The sequence below is a fragment of the Balaenoptera ricei genome, chromosome 8 (genome assembly GCF_028023285.1).
Source record: "Balaenoptera ricei isolate mBalRic1 chromosome 8, mBalRic1.hap2, whole genome shotgun sequence".
Classification (NCBI taxonomy): domain Eukaryota; kingdom Metazoa; phylum Chordata; class Mammalia; order Artiodactyla; family Balaenopteridae; genus Balaenoptera; species Balaenoptera ricei.
In genome coordinates, this window is record NC_082646.1 from 114,091,300 (window position 1) to 114,110,824 (window position 19,525).

Below are 19,525 nucleotides of genomic sequence, written 5' to 3' on the forward strand. Positions count from 1 at the left end.
TAGGTTTGAAATTCTCCCCAGAAATAGTTACGGGAAAATAAACTAAGGAAACGAGTCCACCGAGGCCCTGGCGCTCTGAGGAGCCCTGCCCTTGGGGAGGTCGGGAGTGTCACCCTCGCCCGGAAGTCAGGGCGCTTCCCTTCACCCGTGCGTGTGAAGCCTGAGGACGGTGCGCCGTCCCCCGTCCCCCACCCAGAACTAGCTCCCTCAGGCCGGCCCGAGGGGCAGAGGCAGCAGGAGGCGCCCGGGAGGCCGGCGACCCTCGCGCCCGCTGGTCGTCCGCCGGGACAGGCGTCCAGCCCGAGTGGCTCCCAGCTGCCCTCTGGGCAGCACCCGAGGTGGCACAGGGTAGGGCGGGGGTGAGGGGCAGCGAGGAGCCGCGGAGCCGCAGGCCTTCACCGTGGCTTTTATTTGTTCTGTTTGCTCGTGGGGGTGACCTCAACCCTGGGCCACAGAGACCCTCCCTCACGACCCGCCCTCCTGACGGCGGGCACCAGGCCTTGGAGTCTCCGACTCGATGTGCGGGCAGCCCCGTCCACGCACCCTCCAGGTTGGAGGGTCAGATGGAGGCTCCCGAGGAAGCGGATCTGCCCTTTCCAGCCACATCAGGGCGTCCCCGGACGCCTGTCCTTCACACGTGCCGCCAGAAGGTCGTGGGGGACCGGCAGGGCCCAGGGAGCGGACAGGGGCACCGAGACGCTGCTGCCTGGGCCGGGCCGTGTGGGCACCAAGGCTCGGGGTGGCCAAGGCGGCGGGCTGACCGCGCAGAAGGGGCACCAGCCGGCCCAAGGCGAGCCCCAGAGCCTCAGGAGCACACGCGCACACACACACACGCACCCACACGTGTGCACACGCCACACACACACGCGCCCCACCCCACTGTGCACGCGGGAGAAGAGGGAGATAGAACCTTGAGGGCTGAGGCCCGCTGGAAGGCTCCTGGCGGGAATCCCAGAGGGTGGAGGGCGCCAGGCCTGGGCTCTGCAGGCCCAGCCGCAGCGTCAGTGCGGTGCTGGCACCCCCTCCCTCTCGGCCTCCTCGGGCCCCGAGGGGTCGTCGGGCCCTGGTGGGCGCCCGTCCACGCTGCCGTCCGCCCTGCCCTGGTCGTCCCTGCCCTGCTGCTTCTGCCGCCGCGTCTCCTTGTACCTCAGGGTGATGTCCCTGGGGACAGCGGGGGCTGCGTCACCACCGGCCGGCCCACGGAGGTCCCTGGACGCTGCCCCGCAGGGGAGCTCAGAGCCCGGGGTGGGCAGGCAGGACCGCCGGGGCCACGGCGCTCACCGCAGGAAGAAGCGCCAGACGGTCCAGGTGAGGGCGAGCACGGAGCCGAGCGTCCAGCACTGGGCGATGTAGAAGGGCAGGGACAGCGTGAGCGTGTGCGGGTCGTACTTCACCACGATGAGCAGCTCCGTGACGGTGATGGCCGCCACCAGCCAGGCCTGCTGGCCCAGCTTCTTGTGGAGCTTCCTGCAGAGGGAGGCGGGTGCAGGGGTGAGGCCCGAGAGCTCCCGCGCCCGCCCCTCCGCGGCCCAGGCCCCGCCCCGGCCCTCACGGGTCGTCCATGAAGTCGTAGATCTCCCGCATGGCCACGCCGCCCACGTTGACGAAGAAGACTAGCCGCAGGAGGACCAGGTAGTGCTCGGGGGGCAGCCACAGCACGAACTTCAGGTAGAAGGTGTTCAGCTCTGCCAACAGAAACTGGGGCAGAGGAGGGAGGGTGGAGGGCGCCGGGGGCGGGGGCGGGGGGCGGGGCGGGGCGGGGCGGCAGGCGGCCGCGGGCCTTACCACCAGGATGATGCCGCACACGGCCAGCCAGCGGCGCAGGCTGGAGGCCGGCTTCCACTCGAAGCGGACCCAGCTGTAGGGCGTGAACTGGAAGACGATCCTCTGCATCTTGCCCCTGGAACCGCGGCCGTCAGCCCAGGGCAACGCCCGCGGGGCACCCCGCGCCGCCCACCCCCCGGCCCCCCAGGTCTCTTCCGGGACCGTTTCTCTACTTCTCCACAGAGGGAGGCGGCTGGGAAGGGATGACCCCGAGAAGGGCCAGCAGGGAGGAAGAGGAGCTGGCTGGATGGGGACGGGCTGACATCCCGGCCGCCATGAGGGCAGCACCCAGGGTCACATCCTGGGTGGGGTTTACAGAGGCGAGATCCTCGCCTGCAGCACCTCACGAAAGGACCTCGGGGGGCGGCGGGGGCCCTGCAGGCCCCACACTGGGGTCAAGGCCTGCGCGGAGCAGGGCGGCTCTCCAGACGTACTTGTAGGTCGGAATGTTCCAGAGGCCCTGCCACTTGTATGTCTTCAGGGACAGCCACTCGAGGGTCTTCATGCCGCAGTAGATGCCCAGCCCGTTGCAGACGAGCACGTCCATGATCCACTGGGGGCGGGAGCCAGGCGGGAGGGAGGTGGGTGCCACGGATCCCCAGGTCGAACGGCCCTGGCTGAGGGGACCCCGTGCCGCCCGCTGCCCCCACGTGGTGGCCGGCCGGGACGCAGAGGGCGGCACTTACGTGGTCCCACCAGCACTCGCTAAAGTTGGGCAGCTGATGCTCCAGGCTGTATTCCAGGAACTCAAACATCACACTCACGATTGTGCACATCCACCAGTCACGGATCATCAGGGTCTGCGGGCCGCCAGGGCGTCAGCCCCCTGCGCGGGATCCCCCAAGGACAGCCCGCCCCCTACCCCCGCCCCACTGCCCTCCGGTGAGGCGCGGCGGCAGAGCAGCTGTGGCTCGGGCTGCCCCAAGTTAAGACTTTGAGGGTTTCCCTGGTGGCGCAGTGGTTAAGAATCTGCCTGCCAACGCAGGGGACACGGGTTTGAGCCCTGGTCCTGGAAGATCCCACATGCCGCGGAGCAACTAAGCCCGTGCGCCACAGCTACTGAGCCTGCGCTCTAGAGCCCGCTCGCCACAACTACTGAGCCCGCTCGCCACAACTACTGAAGCCTGCGCGCCTAGAGCCCGTGCTCTGCAACAAGAGAAGCCACCGCAACGAGAAGCCCGCGCACGCAACGAAGAGTAGCCCCCGCTCGCCACAACTAGAGAAAGCCCGCGCGCAGCAACGAAGACCCAACGCAGCCAAAAATAAATAAATAAAATAAATAAATTTATTAAAAAAAAAAAAGACTTTGAGGCAACTTGCAGGTATGTCGACGACGCGTGTGCCCAGGCCTGAGGGTGCCCAGGGCTGGGTGGGGTGGGGGCCGGGGGCCCCCCGTGGGTCTCTCCCTTTTGCTCTCCGGCGGCCACCGCAACGCCCAGGACACGCAAGGTCGGGTCAGGCCCCCCAGCTCGGCAGCCTGCCTGTCCCACACCGCGGCCGCAACCCACCGCACGGCTGGAAAACGGCCCAGAGTTCAGGGCGGCTCCGAAACCAGGTGCCCCGCCCAAGGAGGAGGTGCCTACCTTCAGGTACCAGCCGATGAAGTGTGCGGGCACGAAGCCGTCCAGCTTGTCCTGTGGGGCACAGAGGCAGGCCTCGCGCTCGGTCTACGTCGTGAGCTGGGAAGGGGCCCCGCCGCAGCCAGAGGCATCCCCGCGTGTGGGTGGCACGGCCCCTGGTACCCTCACCCCCTCCAGTCCAGAGTGACTGGGGTCCCAGAAACATCCACGCCTGGGGCTGCGCTGAGCTTCACGCATGGGAGGTGGTGCGGCCCTGCCGGGAGGGGCCCCCACGTCATGAGGCCAGCCGTCCCCCTCCAGGCGCCTACCCAGACGTTGTGGAAGGGGTCGGTCTTGTTGTCTGCATCATAGATGAGGCAGTTTCCCCCGTAGTCCCTCTCCGGCAGCGGGACCCCCAACCTGGGGTCGACGTACTTCAGAAACTGGCGGCCGTCCTGGACGGTCTGCAAGGGCGGCGGCATGTCAGTGGGGCGGGGTTTGGGGTGCGCAGACAGCACCCACCAACCGCGAGGGGAAGCACTGTCTCAGCATCGCCCCCACTTCGGGCCGGGCAGAGCGGGGCTGTCCCAAGTCCGAGGACGTCCTCACGCCCCCATGGGACCCTAGGACCACGCCACGTGGCGTCGCAGGGGCACCTCCCGTGGGAGGGCGCTCCGATCACCAGTCTCCCCACCTCTCCTCCCTACGTCCAGTTCGGGGTCCAGACCCCACACCGAGGAACAGCGCTGTGGGACACGCTTCTTCACGCGGCGCCCGGACAGCCTCTCCCAGACACCAACGTTGGCCAAACAGGCCTCCAGCTTCGGCACAAAGTAGGCTTTTGGGGGCGCACCCTGGCAGAAGAGGGCCCCCTCATTCCTCCCTCCAGGCCCCCGCTGGCCGCCAGCTGGGGCCTGTGGTCCACAGGAGGCACCCTGGGATACCCGTCATGAGGACCCTGTCCCCTCGCTCCTGCCCCGAGTACCAGCGAAAGAGCACAGCGGGGAAGAGGCTCCAGGCTGGGGTGACGAGACGCGGTCCGTGGTGTGTGTGGACAGATGACACTCAGACCTGCACCTTGTCACATGACTGAGGTGACACCACGAACAACTGAACACCCCCCCCCCCCCACGTGTGCCCTGGTAACACAGGATCTGAGGGCCAGACAGCAGGACAGCACCCGACACCGCTGTGTTCCGGAGTCAGGGTGGCCCCACGGCCTCTGCTCCGGAGCCAGGTCATTAGGGGCTCACATCCCTGGACACTCAACCCTCAGAGAAGTGAAACACAGCACTGTGTCTTCGTCTCAGGGCATCTGAGGGCTGATGGGACCCAAGGAAGTCAGCTCCGGTCCCAGCTGAGAGCTTGTCACCCAAGCCCAGAGGGCCAGACCATGAACCTCCACTCCAGCAAAGGCCAGGGAGGCCGACTGACCCCTCGTGACACGGCTCTGGGAGAGGACAGCAGCCTGGGCAGGAGGGCCTTCCAGAACCAGTCACTTATAAATCTGCAGACTCACTAGTCAGGACCCACAGGGCTCCGCGCTGCTGGCCGAGAGAGCCCAGATCTTGGTTCCTAAGAGCATTCGTTCTCCAATAAAGGAACCAGGCTCCCTGGAGAAATGGCAGATTCCAGGGCTGGGCAGGGAACCCCCAAGATGGGCCTGGAGTGTCTTCTAGCACCAGAAAGGAGGGAGGTGCTCAGAAACCCAAAACAAAACACCAAGAACCCACCATGTACGTGGGGTATGGGAAAGCTCCCAGCAGCTAACTGGAACAATTTGAGCAACGAATCAAGTATTGAATTGTAACCCAAAGTATAACGTAGCTACCTACCCACGAGTCTGCACTGATTTAAGAAATGACCGGACACATTAGTGAGTCAGGGAGAAGAGACAAACCTCCCACACAGAAGGTTTCCCATCGGATTATGGAGCTGCTCTCCGCCCGCTGCGCAGGGGGGCCTCCCTCCTGAGGGCGAGGCGTGGAGGGGACCCGACAGACACACCTCTGCCAGGGGGTCGGGGTCAGCACCGACGGTCAGAATCATGTGTCAAATCACGACAGAAACACCAGACAAACCCCCAGCAACCCTGATACCAAAATCAGAAAAAGACATTCCAGGCAAACTACAGAGAATGTCTCTTATGAATATGGATGCAACAATCCTCAAAAGAATATGAGCAAAGTGAATCCAGCAGTATATACAAAAGGTCATACACCACGACCAAGTGGGCTTTATCCCAGGAATGCTAAGCTGGTTCAAAATGAGAAAATGAATCAACACAAAACATCATGTTAATAAAGGGAAAAAACCACATGATCATCTCATTTGATGCAGAAAAAGCATCCAACCAACAAAATCTAATACCCTCTCATGAAAAAAACACTCAACAAATTAGGAAGAGTGGAACTTCCTCCATTGACAAGGAGAATCTGGCGAGGGCTGAGGGCTCCCCGCTAAGAAGTGGGGGACAGTGTGAGGCCAGAGACGGACGGACAGACAGACACTCAGGTTGGAAAGGAAGACGTGAACTCCCCCTATTCCTGCACAGAGACCCCCTCAGGAACCCCCCGAACAGCAGCAGAGCTGTGGGAACGAATGAGCAGGTACAGAGGGCCCAGACCGACAGAGCAAGCGGGCTGCACTTCCAGACGCCAGGGACCAGCAGACCAACACGACATCAAGACAGTCCCACTCAGGAAAGCACCAGAAAGAGTGAGATACTTAGGAATACATTTAACAAAGGAAGTGCAAAACATATACTCCGAAAACCACAAAATGTTGCTGAGAGAAATGAAAGACCCACGTAAGGGGAGGGTCCTGTGCTGCAGAGGAGGGGAAAATCTGAAAGAAAGTGTGGGTTTTAGTTAATAATGATTAATTGTAACAAACGTGTCATATTAGTGTAAGATGTTCATAACAGGAAAAACTGGGTGAAGAAACTCTCTGCACTAACTTCACAATCCTGTAAATCTGTCTTAAAATAAAAAGTTTATTTTAAATAAATAAAACAAAACATGAACCATTAAAAAAAATCAATCAGAACAAAAGCTGGTCTCCCAAAAAGACATACAAACAAGCACATGAAACGATGTTCAGCATCACTAGCAATCAGGGAAATGCAAATCAAAACCACATGAGAGGACCTCCCTGGTGGTGCAGCGGTTAAGAATCCGCCTGCCAATGCAGGGGACACGGGTTTGAGCCCTGGTCCGGGAAGATACCACATGCCGCGGAACAACTAAGCCCGTGCGCCACAACTACTGAGCCTGTGCTCTAGAGCCCGCGAGCCACAACTACTGAGCCCGTGTGTCACAACTACTGAGCCTGCGTGCCTACAGCCCGTGCTCCACAGCAAGAGAAGCCGCCGCAATGAGAAGCCTGCGCACCGCCAACGAAGAGTAGCCCCCGCTCGCAACAACAAAGACCCAACGCAGCCAAAAATAAATAAATAAATTTATTAAAAAAAAAAGAAAAACCACGAGATATTTTACCACTTCACCACCCCGCCCCCCCCAAAAAAAAGGAAAATAACAAGTGTTGGTGAGAATACGAAGAAATTGGAAGCCTGTGCACTGTTGGAGGGACTGTAAAATGAGTACAGCCGCTGTGGAGAACAGTCTGGCAGCTCCTCTAAAGGTTAAACAGAATTACTCAGCAATCCCACTTGTAGGCGTGTCCTCAAAGGAATGGAAAGCAGCGACTGGAACAGGTACTCGCACGCCCACGTTCACAGTCACCAAGGGGTGGAGGCAACCCGAGTGTCCGTCCATTTGAGTGGATACACAAAATGTGGTTTAAACACACAACGGAACACTACTCAGCCTTAAAAAGGAAGGAAACTGTGACACAGGCTACACAGGGTGAACCTTGAGGACGTTACACTCAGTGAAATAATCCAGTCACAGGAGGCCAAATGCTGTCTGATTCCACTCCCAGGAGGTCCCTGGAGGAGTCAGATCCATAGAGACAGGAAGTAGACGGTGGGGCCCGGGGTGGGGGAGGGGAGGGGAGTGAGTTTTCATGGGGACAGAGCGTCCGTTTGGGAAGACCGAACGTTCCGGGGATGATGGTGGGGAAGGTAACACGACCATGTGCATGTGCTTCGTGCCCCGCCTTGTGCACCTAGAAGTGGCTGAGACGGTAAATTTTATGTTACGTGTTTTTTACTGTAGTTAAAAAATACTTTTAATTAAATACACTGCAATAAAACCAAAACAATTGCACAGAATTCTACATACACACGTGTGTGTGCACACATGCGTGTAAAACTGAACTGTGACAAACTCTGTGGAGTGCATTGATATCAATTTCCTGGTTTGATCCTGTCTTATATATACATATATATATATTTTTAAAAATTAAAGTATAGTTGACTTACAATATTGTGTTAGTTTCAGGTACACATACTGTCCTACATTTGTGCAAAATATTGAGGACCTGGGTGAAGGAACACAGGACCTGCCTGTACAATTTGTTCACAACTTCCTGTGAATCTACAATCATTCCAAAACAAAATGTAAAAAGAAATTCAACATGAATAAGCAATCTCAGTGTAAAATATAAAACCAGGTAGGTTTTAAAAGAAAGTATAGGAGAAAATCTTAATAAGTTGGTGTTGGACAAAGAAGTCTTAGACATGACATCAAAAACACAAAAAGAAAAGACACAAGGACCGCCACTGTTAAAGAACGAAGGCCCAGCACATCCAGCAAAGGACCTTGTAACCAGGACTACATAAAAAGCTGTCATAACTCAACACTACAAAAACAAACCACCCGATTTTTAAAAAGGGCAAGAAATAAACTCTTCACCGAGGAGGATGTGTGTTTCACGGCTCATGAAGGCAGGAGAAGTTGGTCGAACATCATCAGCCACTCTAGCAATGCAGTGAAATCCATAAGACACTGGCTAAAATAAAAGATCCTGGTGATGGCCAGTACTGCCAAGGTGAGAGAGGGTGCTGGCGGGACACAGCTGCCCTGGGACTAAGACACCTATAACCTATGACGCAGGAGTCCCTCCCGAGTGTTCACCCTCAAGAAATGAAAGCTCAGGTCCACACAAGAGCCCGTACCTGAGGCTCAGAGCAGCTCCACGCACGTCTGCCCCAAACCAGACACAACCCCAGTGACTGGACAGATGGCGGTCCCTCCACCAGGAGCCCCATCCACGAGAAAGAGGACCGGCTGTAGGTGCGCACGGCTTGGGTGAGTTTCAGAGGCAGTGAAGGCCACGCTCTGCACAACTCCACTCACACGAGACTTTCCAAGAGACAAATGGCGGGGATGCAGGGACAGATGGTGCCTGCGAGGCCACTGCGAGGCCAGGGTCACAGAGGTGGCACCCGAGGGGGCCTGGGGCTCTGTGCCGAACTGTGGTGTCCACACAAACACAAACAGGTGTTACAGCTCCCAGCCCTGCACACCTACCCGAAATGCAAACCTTCCCACGTGATGATAAATCACTCAGCTATCGCTGACTGCTTTGAGATTGTGAATACTGGAGACCACCCTCAAAGGCGAGCTCGGTAAGTCCAGCAGAACAGGAGTATTAGTCAGACAGACGTTAGCGGCAACAAATCCTGATCCAAGATTTACTGAGGAGCTAAGTTTCCAACCTCCAACCCAACCCCCTTGCAGAACGTGTGCCAGAAGGGAGAAAAGCACACAAAGCCACAGCTGGTCACCCGCAAAACCAGAAACGAGGCCCATGGCGACTGGCCCTGGGCCCACTGCCCACACTCAGAGCGCCTGTGCTGCGGGGTCAGGTGTGCCCCCTGCGAGGGCTCAGCCCTGCTCAGATCTGGAGCGCCCGCCAGGCGTCCACGTCTGAACCCATCGTCCCCCGGCCACGCGGCAGCTGCGCCCAGAGGTCCAGGCCCGCTGAGAACGGAGACTCTGCCGCAGGCGATGGCTGGCGCCTTCCCACCCCTACGGCCCCTGCCCCCTTCGCGTGGGGTCCAGCCTCCTACCAGAGCCCTGGGGGCCAATGTGCAGAGCGTTCTGTGCCACCTCCACTTTCACAGTTCACCCAACCAAGAGACCCGCTTACCTGGAAGAGTATAAAGATGAGAACCAGCTCGTAGACCACACTGACGCAGAGCCAAAACCTCCAGTAGGCTGTACAGACACGGAGAACACAGAGGCATCAGGGGGCGCCGCCCTGCGGCCCGCGGCCCCGCCCCACACAGCTCCCGCACGCGCGGCCTCTGCTCGGGGCCCTCAGGTCCCTGGTAGAGACTTCAGAAGCAAGATCTAACTCAGGGCTGGGCACAGTTTCCCTCTGACTGTTCTTCCTCCTTCTCTTCCGTTCCCGTCCCTAATCTTTCCCGCAGCACAGAAGGCCCGCAAACCACCAGATACGAGCAGTGACAGCAAACATCCTTGTCTTGTGTTTCCTAGGGATGCTTCTAACCTTCGTCATTAAGTAAGTTTGCAGGGTTTTGGTGGATACCTTTCGTCACAGTAAGAGAACCTTTTAATTCCAGTATGCTGTGCTTCTATCATGAATGAGTACAAAACTTTATTCTTCTGCATTTACGAGGATCAATTTTTTTCTTTAGTGTTAATGTGATGAATGAAATTAACACATTTCCCAACATTAAACCATCTCTGAATTCCTGGGACGACGATTTGTTTCAGGAAACTGTCTTAAGTTTCAGTCAGCACTTTTGCCCCTCCGGTGACTACATGTGGCGGTTCTATATTATATACTTTAAAGTTGCTGAGAGAGTTGATCTTAAATGTTCTCACCATAAAAAAAAAAAAAAAGTTGAGATTACATGAGATGACAGAGGGGTTAACTAACCATACTGGAGTACGCAATACACATGTATCAAATCATCACACAGTACACCTTAAGCTTATGTTACGTGTCAATCCTATCTCAATAAAGCTGGAAAAAAGAACGAACGTGTCCCTCAGAACCCCTTTCACTGGCCGGGACTCCTCTCTCTCACCATCTGCTATCCATACTCTCAAGTCCCTGGGGGATGAGATGACAGGAAGGGGAAGGTCTAGAACTGTCCTAAAAGCCAACGGTAATGTCTATCTTCCAAGAATCTTCAGAATCCTGTTTAATAAATGCCTAAGGGGACTTCCCTGGTGGCGCAGTGGTAAAGAATCTGCCTGTCAATGCAGGGGACATGGGTTCAATCCCTGGTCCGGAAAGATCCCACATGCCGCGAAGCAACTAAGCCCGTGCGCCACAACTACTGAGCCTGCGCTCTAGAACCCGCGAGCCCCAACTGCTGAAGCCTGCCCGCCCCAGAGCCCACGCACCACAAATACTGAGCCCACGTGCTGCAACTACTGAAGCCCGCGGACCACAACTACTAAAGCCCGCGTGCCTAGAGCCCGTGCTCTGCAACGAGAAGCCCGTGCGCCGCAATGAAGAGTAGCCCCCGCTCGCCGCAACTAGAGAAAGCCCGTGCGCAGCAACGAAGACCCAACGCAGCTAAAAAACAAATAAATAAATAATAAATAAAATAATAAAATAAACAAATCATAAGATATCTGCTTCCCCTATGCTTATGTCTGTAAAGAAAAAAAAAAACCACCAGCCTACTTTTAAAAGCTAATTCACCTTGAATTAAAAAAATAAGCCGTGCTCACAAACTGGAGACACAAGGTTTGGCCACGGCTATTCCACAGCTATTCCAGGTCATCTGCGACAGCGCCACGCGCCCTCCCGCCCCCGCTTCGGTGGGGACCCAGGGTACAGGCAGCCGGGCAGGTGAGAGGGAGGGGTGCGGGGCCTGTTGTGCCGGAAGAGCGTGAGAAGTGTGCAGACGCCCGGCTCTGGGGCCGCCCGGCACCCTCAGGGCTGGGGCCTAGCCCACTCGCCCGGGGAAAACCGCCCCGGAGACTGACGAGAATCCAACCTCGCACAGGCAGGAAATACAAACGTGGTGAATTCTTGGGCAGGTGGGCTAACGTGTTCTGAGACAACGGACGTAAACAGCTGAGGTGACAGACTTATTCTTCGTGCCCTTGAAGATAGGAGAAACCTGGAAAACTCTCCCTGGTTCGAGGCTGCAGCAGCAGGTCGAGGGCTGTGGAGCAGGGACTTGGGGCGGCCGAGTGTAGCTGCCCGGCTGCCGGGACGGCCGCCTCCTCCCATGACGGCTGCACTGTCCCTCCCCTGGCCGCCCCCACTCGGCTCAGACAGGCAGCCAGCTCAGACTCCCCACCACGAGCACCCCGCGGCGCCCACCAGGACCCAGGCCTGCCCCCCGCCAGTGGCCAGCGGGCCCTCGTCCCTCCCCACGGCCCGGGTCCCCACACCCCAGCCCGGCTCCGGCTCTCCGCGAGCCACCCCAGAGGCTCCTGATCACAGGCTGCCCCGCTCCCAGACCCACGCTCGGAGCTCCTTCCTGAGCGTCAGCTCCGGGCAGCTCAGCAGCACCTGCAACGTCCTCGTCGACTCCAGCTTCTGCAGGGGGCCACGCACGAAGGCAAGGGGGCCTCTTTAGGGGCAGCCCCAGGCGGAGGAGCTGCAGCCAGCTCGTTTCCAAATAAAGCAACGCCCCACACAGGTCGGCTGTCTGCTCCCCGAGTGGCTGCCTGAGCCAGGCCCAGCGGAGGGCGGGAGGCACGCGGAGACCCCAGGGCGCCTCCTCTGTGGAGTCCGTTCCTGCCAGTGCGCACACGCAACCTGATTTGTGAACAAGCCGTCTGGACGGTGCTCCTGGGCAGGTCCCCACGTGAACTAAGCCAAGACTGGCAGGGAAACAGGGTGTGCGCACAGCAGGTGAACTAAGGAAAGGCAGAGCCGCGCTCAGCACATCGACTCAGAAACCAGGGCACCGCCCGCTGCAGCGGGGGAGCCGGCCGAACGCTCACACCGCGCAGAGCCGCAGAGGGAGCTTTCCTGAAGCTGAGCCCCGGGATGACGCGGGCAGGGCCCCGTCCAGCGCCGGGTGCGCACGAGAACTTGGCTGCGCCCTCACCCACCGACAGCCTCTGGGGAGTTTCTGGCAGCTCCTGTTCTCCCTTCCAAGTCTGCCTGACGAGCACTGAACACACCTGGTTTCTCACTGTGACTCCGACACTTCAGCTCACTTTTCCGTTGCTCTGGTTAAGAGTCCACACCCTTCTGAGGCAAGACTGGACGGGCCCACACGAGTGGAGACGGTGGAGAAGGTCCTGCAGCCCCTCCCCAACCCCCAGTGGGGGCCGTGCCCTGCGGCTCAGGAAGCTCACGCTGCCCCGGGGGCGGGGACCACACGGGCTTCACCCAGCACCAACGTCCCCACCAGGCATTGAGGGGGCAGAGCCCCCGGGGGCCTCGCTCACAACCCCTGGGTCGCTGGCCCCTGGGCAGATATGCCCCTTCTAGGGGGCAACTGGGTAGCACCCATCAGGAGCCCCAAATGCTCATGCCCTGCTACCTCCCCTGGACCTTTGGTCCCATGGATAATCAGACAGGTACACAAAGGTGTACAAGTGGAAATTCACTACAGCCTGGTTTATTGCCACGAAATTGGAAACCCCCAAGTATACAATCATATAGGACTGGTTGAGTAAACTGTAGTCCATTCAAATGATGACTAAACAAGGAGCCATCAAAAATCCAGTTCTCAAATGAAAAATTAACAAGGATATGCATGTGTTAAGCCTGAGGTGAATACTGCATGATACAAAACCACACATACAGTATGATGCCAACTTCTTCTTTTTACAGCTGTGTACGTATACACGTATACACACGCATTAAAACTTAACGGTGGTTATTTTCGTGAGTGGTTTTTATTTTTATTTAAAAATACTCTTTGTATTTTCCAAATTTTCTACGATAAATACACACCCTTACTGAGACAGAAACTCGTTACTAAACTGAGACCCTTCAGGAAAACTGACCACCCCTGCCCTGAAGCCGGCCCCTAGGGGAGGCTGGAGTCCGGACTGGCTGGGGCCCCTCCAGCTGTGAGGGGACGTCCCAGGGGTTGCCAGAAGGCCCCATGACTCCGGGGGGGGGGGGCTGCGGATGGCGCCCTGTGAGCCCCCCAACAGCGGCGAGGCACAACCACCAGCTCGAGGCCACGCCAAGCGCACTGCACGGCCCCAGACGCCTCCGCCTGCAGGAAGACCCCCCTGACTAGCACAAAGAGGGCAAGGATGGGGGAGGGGCGGGGGAGGGTCCCCGGGGGCTAGCGCCCAAAGAGGAGGGGCTTCGAGGTGGCAGTGAAGCCGGCCAGCCAGGAGGGGCCCGAGGGGGGACGGGACACTCACACGCAACAGCACAGACACAGAGCGACCCTCAGAACAGCACAGCTACGCGGGCACACACGGAGAAAGAAATGGCAAGTTACCTGGATGAGGTCTGGAAAATGGCCCGTCTTTAGCTTGTGTGACTCCAAAACATAAGAAAACCAAAATACTGGCCACAATACCTCTGCAAATAAAGAACAAACAGCCCTCAGTGTGCAGAAGCGCCAAGCTCCGGGTCGGCTCCTCCCTGGCGGGAGGTGGGAGGGACCCCCGGGCGCCCACCATGGGGACGGCCCCGACCCCGGGCTGGGGCAGAGCCGAGGCTCGGCCGCAGGGAGGCTGGCGGCCCAGCACCGCCGCCCTGACCCCAGAGGCAGCACCACCCCGGGGAGAAGGCCCTGCCACTGGGCTGGGTCATGTGTACCGTCAAGAGCCACGCCACTAAGACGTGTGGCACGTTGAAAACACACAAACAAAACCCCCCTAAAATTCCATACAGGACGATCCAGAGCTCACTAAAGCCCTAAGAAGGAAAGGTATTATTAGGATCAAACGGCTTCCCGCTCCAACAAGGCTGGGGCCCTGCTGGTAGCTCTTTCGTCCTGTGGGGCCACCGTATCCAGTCCCAGCAGGAACCCACCAGGAGACAGAGTGAAAGCCACACAGACGCACACGGCACCCCTGCCCACGACGGAGGAGCAAGGTGGGCCCAGCTCAGCCCGCCCGTGGGGGACTGTCACGCCACAAGGGTTCACAGGCTCGCGCTCGCAGGCCTGGGTGACTGCACGTGAAGCTGCTGTGCACGGACGCACTGCTCACGGGACACCCGCGGCCGCTGCCCCCAGGGGCAGGTCTGAGGACGCAAAGCCCTGTCCCCGGCACTCAGCGGCGGGGTGGGGTGCAGGCGAGGCTGCCCTGGGGGCGACGGCCACCCTTCCAGGGTCTGGTGAAAGGGCCGCTAGATATCCTCCCGCCCCAAAGAGATGATGTGGGAAAATCTGTCGCCCAGAAGGACTTTTAGAGGAAAGCAAATAAATTACACTTTAAAATAATCTTTTAATTTTAGAACAGAAAAGTTACAAAGATAGTACAGAATTTCCCACAGTCCGTGAGCGTGGGACAGCTGTCACAGTCAGTGAACCAACACTGATACAGTAACTGAAGTCCACAGTTTTTCTTTTCAGATTTCTTTACTTTCTACCTAAAGTCCTTTTCCTATTCCAGGACCCCATCCGGGGCCCCACATGACAGTCCTCAGGTCTCCTTAGGCTCCTCTGGCCTGTGACAGGTTCTCAGACTGGCCCTGTTTTGATGACCTGGACAGTTTTGAGGAACACTGGCCACGTATTTTGTGGAATGCCCCTTAATGAAGGCTGTCTTTTTTTATTAGATCAGGGCTGTTTATGATTAGATCAGGGCTATAGGATTTTTGGAAGTGAGATCACAGATGTTAAGGACCATCTTCACCTCATATCAAGGGTACACGCCATCGACACGATTCTGATTGTCGGTGCTGACCCTGAGCCCCTGGCAGAGGTGTGTCTGTCAGGTCCCCTCCACGCCTCGCCTTCGGGAGGGAGGCCCCCCTGCACAGCTGGCAGGGAGCAGCTCCGCAACCTGATGGGAAACCTTCTGTGCAGGAGGTTTGTCTCTGCTCCCCGATGCACTAATGTGTTCGGTCATTTCTTACATCAGCCCAGATTTGTGGGTACCTACGTTACACGCTGGGTTATAATTCAATACTTGATTGATTTTGTTGCTCAAATCGTTCCAGCTTTGGCCGCAAGGAGCTTTCATTTGGCTCCTGTACTGCTTTGACACACCCCATCTTTGTGGAGGTTTGTATTGTTGTTTCTGAGCACCTCCCTGCTTTCTGGTGCTAGAAGATGCTCCAGGCCCATCTTGGGGGTTCCCTGTCCCAGGCCTGCAATTGGCCATTTGTCCAGGGAGCCTGGTTCCTTTACTGGAGAACGAATGCTCTTAGGAACCAAGATTTGGAGGCCCGTGTGCTCCTTGCCTCTGGGCCCTCTCGGCTGACAGAGCAACATGATACGTGTGTGCCAACCTTGCATACACACACGTTACAAATATTCCTGTGTGTAACCACCTGTCTCTACATTAAACGAACGTGAGTTCTCACTGACGTCTCCAATCAGCATCTGTTACCCACGCATCATTCTCCCCTTGGTCGCCTGTAACCTCCCACTCCTCCGGGGTGAGACTCCCGGCCCCCACCACCCGTGTACTTTCCTGTTCAATCCCAGCGCACGTGTACAGCAGGGACACGGTTGTTAACCCGTGCCCCATGGGAAACAACTTCACCACTAGAGCCCAGTGCTGTGTGCACGTCCCCTGCCTTCAGGCCTACAGACCCCACTCGTTTCCAGAGTGACTCAGGTCAGCACCTTTCGTATGTTCTCCTGTCACAGTCTGCAATCCTTCCTGGGGTCCTCTACCTCTTAAATGACTTTTTTTAAAAAATTTATTTATTTTTGGCTGCGTTGGGTCTTCGTTGCTGCACGAACGCTTTCTCTAGTTGCGGCGAGCGGGGGCTACTCTTCATTGTGGTGCGCAGGCTTCTCATTGCAGTGGCTTCTCTTGCTGCAGGGCACGAGTTCTAGGCGCGCGGGCTTCAGTAGTTGTGGCTTGCGGGCTCTAGAGCGCAGGCTCAGAAGTTGTGGCACACGGGCTTAGTTGTTCTGCGGCATGTGGGATCTTCCCGGACCAGGGCTCGAACCCGTGTCCCCTGCATTGGCAGGAGGATTCTTAACCACTGCACCACCAGGGAAGCCCCTAAACGATTTTTAAAATTTGCATACTTAGGCTTACTCTTTGTGTTGTTTAGTCCTATGGGTTTTGACAAACACACAGGGTCATGCATTCACCATTACAGTATCAACAGAACAGTTTCAAGACCCTAAAAAAATCTCACACTCCACCTATTCATTCTCCCCCTGCCCCGAGAAACCACTGATCTTCCTACCATCACATAGTTCTGCCTTTTCCAGAATGTCACAGCGTTGGACTCATACAGCATGTAGCCTTTTCAGGCTGGCTTCTTTCCCTCAACAATATGCATTTAAGCTTCGCCTCTGTCTCCATGGCTTGAAAGCTCATTTCTGTTTATTACTTAATGATATTCCATTGCATGAAGGTACCAGTTTGTTCACCCATTCACCCACTAAGGACATTTTGGTGGCTTCCAAGTTTTGGTGATTGTGAAAAAAGCTGCTACAAATGTCCATGTTTTGGTGTGGACTTAAGTTTTCCGCTCCCCTGGGTAAATACCAAGGCGCACAGCTGCTGGATTATGTTTAGTTCTCTGAGAGAGTCTCCAACCGTCTTCCAAAGCGCCTGCCCCGTTCACGTTCCTGCCGGCGAGGGATAAGAGTTCCTGTTCCTCAGATCGTCGCCAGCGCCCGGTGTTGCCGTGTTTTCAACCCTGGCCACTCGAGCAGGTGTGTAGCGGCGTCTCCAAGCTGATGCATGGTGCTGAGCGTCCTTTCACGCACTTGTGTCCTCTGTGGTGTCCGTCCAGACCTTCTGCCCGGTTTGTGACTGTGCTGCTGGTTTTCCTACCGCTGAGCTTCAGGAGTTCTTTGCACAGTGATTACAGATACTTCATCACATGTGTATTTGGCAAATATTTCCCACCAGCCTGTGGCTTGTCTTTTCTTTGTCTCAGCAGTGTGTTTTGCAGAGCAGAAGTTTTTAATTTTAATCAAGTCCGACTTATCAGTTTTTTCTTCTGTAGATCATGCTTTTGGTGTTCTATCTAAAAAGTCACTGGGACTTCCCTGGCGGTCCAGTGGTTAAGACTCCACACTTCCACTGCAGGGAGTGCGGGTTCGATCCCTGGTCAGGGAACTAAGCTCCCACATGCCTCATGGCGAGGCCAAAAAAAAAAGGCATCATCAAACTCAAGGTCACCAGATTTTCTCCCATGTTTTCTTCAAGAAGTTTTATAGTTTTCTATTTTATATTTAGGTCTATAATCCATTTCAAATTCATTATTGTGAAAAGCGTAAGGTCTGTATCTAGGTTATTTTGTTGAAAATTCTCCTTTCTCCACTGACTTGTCTTTGCTCCTCTTTGTGTGGGGCTACTTCTGGGCTCTCTACTTGTCCAGCCTTCTGCCAGCACCACTGTCCTGACCACCACTGCACAGCTTTATGGTCAGGCCTGAAGCCAGGCAGCGGCAGTCCTCTGCCTCTGTTCTTCAGTACTGTGAATACATTATATTTCTACACATTACAAATATGCAAAATATGTTTATACTGTACATGTATTGATTTATTTACACATTTACACATGCACATGTGTATATATACGTAAACATCCCAATGTCACCAACAGATAATGGATCAAGGAACTGTGGCGTGTCCACACGGTGGACCACCCCTTGGCAATGGACCAGGATGACCGCTGACAGACACGGCAACGTGGGTGTCACAAAACCATCATGCCGAGTGGGAGGGGCCAGACACAAGGGCGCATGCTGGATGAGACTGTACAACAGGCAAGAAGGGCCTGTGGGGACAGATCGGTGGTGGCCTGTGGCCAGCAGTGCAGACTGACCGCGGCCCTCAGAGGAAACTCAGCGTGTACCTCCACCTATTCGTGGCATGTAGATGAGCCGTACGTTTTAATTACGTGCATGTTATATTAAATGACACAACAATAAAGTTGGCCTAGGAAGAAAAATCTACTCCCTTAAAGTGACAGAACTTGTTAGATCCACAATGACACACAAGGTGAAACTGAAAGCTTTAGGGAAACAAACCAAGATTTTTAACAAGGTAAATATTAATTAAAAAAAAAATAACCGTAACCTTTGGGAAGTATTTTACATATACAAAACCTTCCCCTGACAGCATCAAAAGTTCTGACATAATAAAAATCAGCAGCCCCAGCGGCCTCCAGAGACCGGGGGGGACCTCATCACAGCCCAGGCAGACGTGCTGACGTGGGGGGCAGGCTGTGGGCCCCTCCGGGGTCCACGGGGGTGAGAGTGGACTCAGCAGAAATGAATGAACCCACACGCGCATGTGACTGTCCCTGGAAGAAGCCGCAGAGCCTCAGACAGGTGAGGGCGGGGCTCCAGGCGCCACCAGCAGCCGTACAGGGCCAGGAAAGCAGCTCCTCTGTGCCCGTGAAGTGGGCCGAGAGGGCCAGGGACTGTGGCTACAATGTCCTGTGTCCCCAGAGCACAGAACTTCAGGGCAGAGCAGTGCCTGGGGCCCTCGAATTCCCACCCACCTGCCTTCGCCCGGCCCCACCTTCAATGAAATCACACAGGGGACCAGGGAGAAGACCCAGGTGTCCCTCTTGGTGGCACCTTCTGGGCTCACTGTGCCAACCTCTCTCGGGCAGGAACAGCTCGGGAGAAAGGCCAGTGCAGGAAGAAGAGGTGGGGAAGCACCCACCCGGGTCCACAGCTGCTGTCTCGGACGAGGCCAAGAAGCCCCCTCGACGCTGGGGGTCTGAGCCCCTGGACCCCCGGGCGCGGGGCAGGGCCCAGGGCAGCAGGCTTTGTGACTCGCCTGGCAGGCGTCTGGCGAGTGAAACCCCGCCCCTGCCTTGGGAGGCGTCCCAGGACACACTGCGTGGGCCGCTCGCCCTTGTGACTAGTCTTGCCCTGTGACGTCATGACTGCTCATCTCCAGCCCAACTTCACAGCCACATGGGGACACCTCTTCAGTGTGACCAAGCTCTACTTTTTGGTCCTCCCTGCCTGGCTGTGCCCAGCAGACGCTGCAAACCCTCCATAACCACGTGCTGGCAAACAAATGCACAGGAAAGGCCAAGTTCCAGCTGGAAGCCCCCTCGAGGCAGACGTGGGGCTCCATCTCCAGGTCCACGGGCCCGGCGTCCCCCTCACAGACCCACCCAGAGGGGCCCAAAGAGCAGCCCAGCTCCCTCCTC

The 19,525-nt window shown here is 56.7% G+C and overlaps 1 protein-coding gene across 5 annotated transcripts in view; it reads right to left on the bottom strand.

The window, feature by feature from the left end:
- Positions 1-391: 391 nt before the first annotated feature.
- PTDSS2 (phosphatidylserine synthase 2) overlaps positions 392-19,525 on the bottom strand; it is a 28,549-nt gene continuing 9,415 nt past the window's right edge. For 2 of the 5 annotated variants that reach the window (XM_059932445.1, XM_059932446.1), the window contains exons 2-9: positions 3,713-3,847; positions 3,408-3,458; positions 2,511-2,624; positions 2,259-2,377; positions 1,786-1,900; positions 1,553-1,698; positions 1,282-1,467; positions 392-1,161 (exon numbers count right to left, since the gene is read on the bottom strand). In XM_059932445.1, coding sequence (XP_059788428.1) covers positions 1,002-1,161; positions 1,282-1,467; positions 1,553-1,698; positions 1,786-1,900; positions 2,259-2,377; positions 2,511-2,624; positions 3,408-3,458; positions 3,713-3,847 — 1,026 coding nt within the window. In that variant the 3' untranslated portion in view covers positions 392-1,001. Of the gene's footprint in view, positions 1,162-1,281; positions 1,468-1,552; positions 1,901-2,258; positions 2,378-2,510; positions 2,625-3,407; positions 3,459-3,712; positions 3,848-9,440; positions 9,509-13,701; positions 13,785-19,525 lie in introns of those variants that run through there. The other 3 variants (XM_059932444.1, XM_059932443.1, XM_059932447.1) reach the window with 3 other exon arrangements.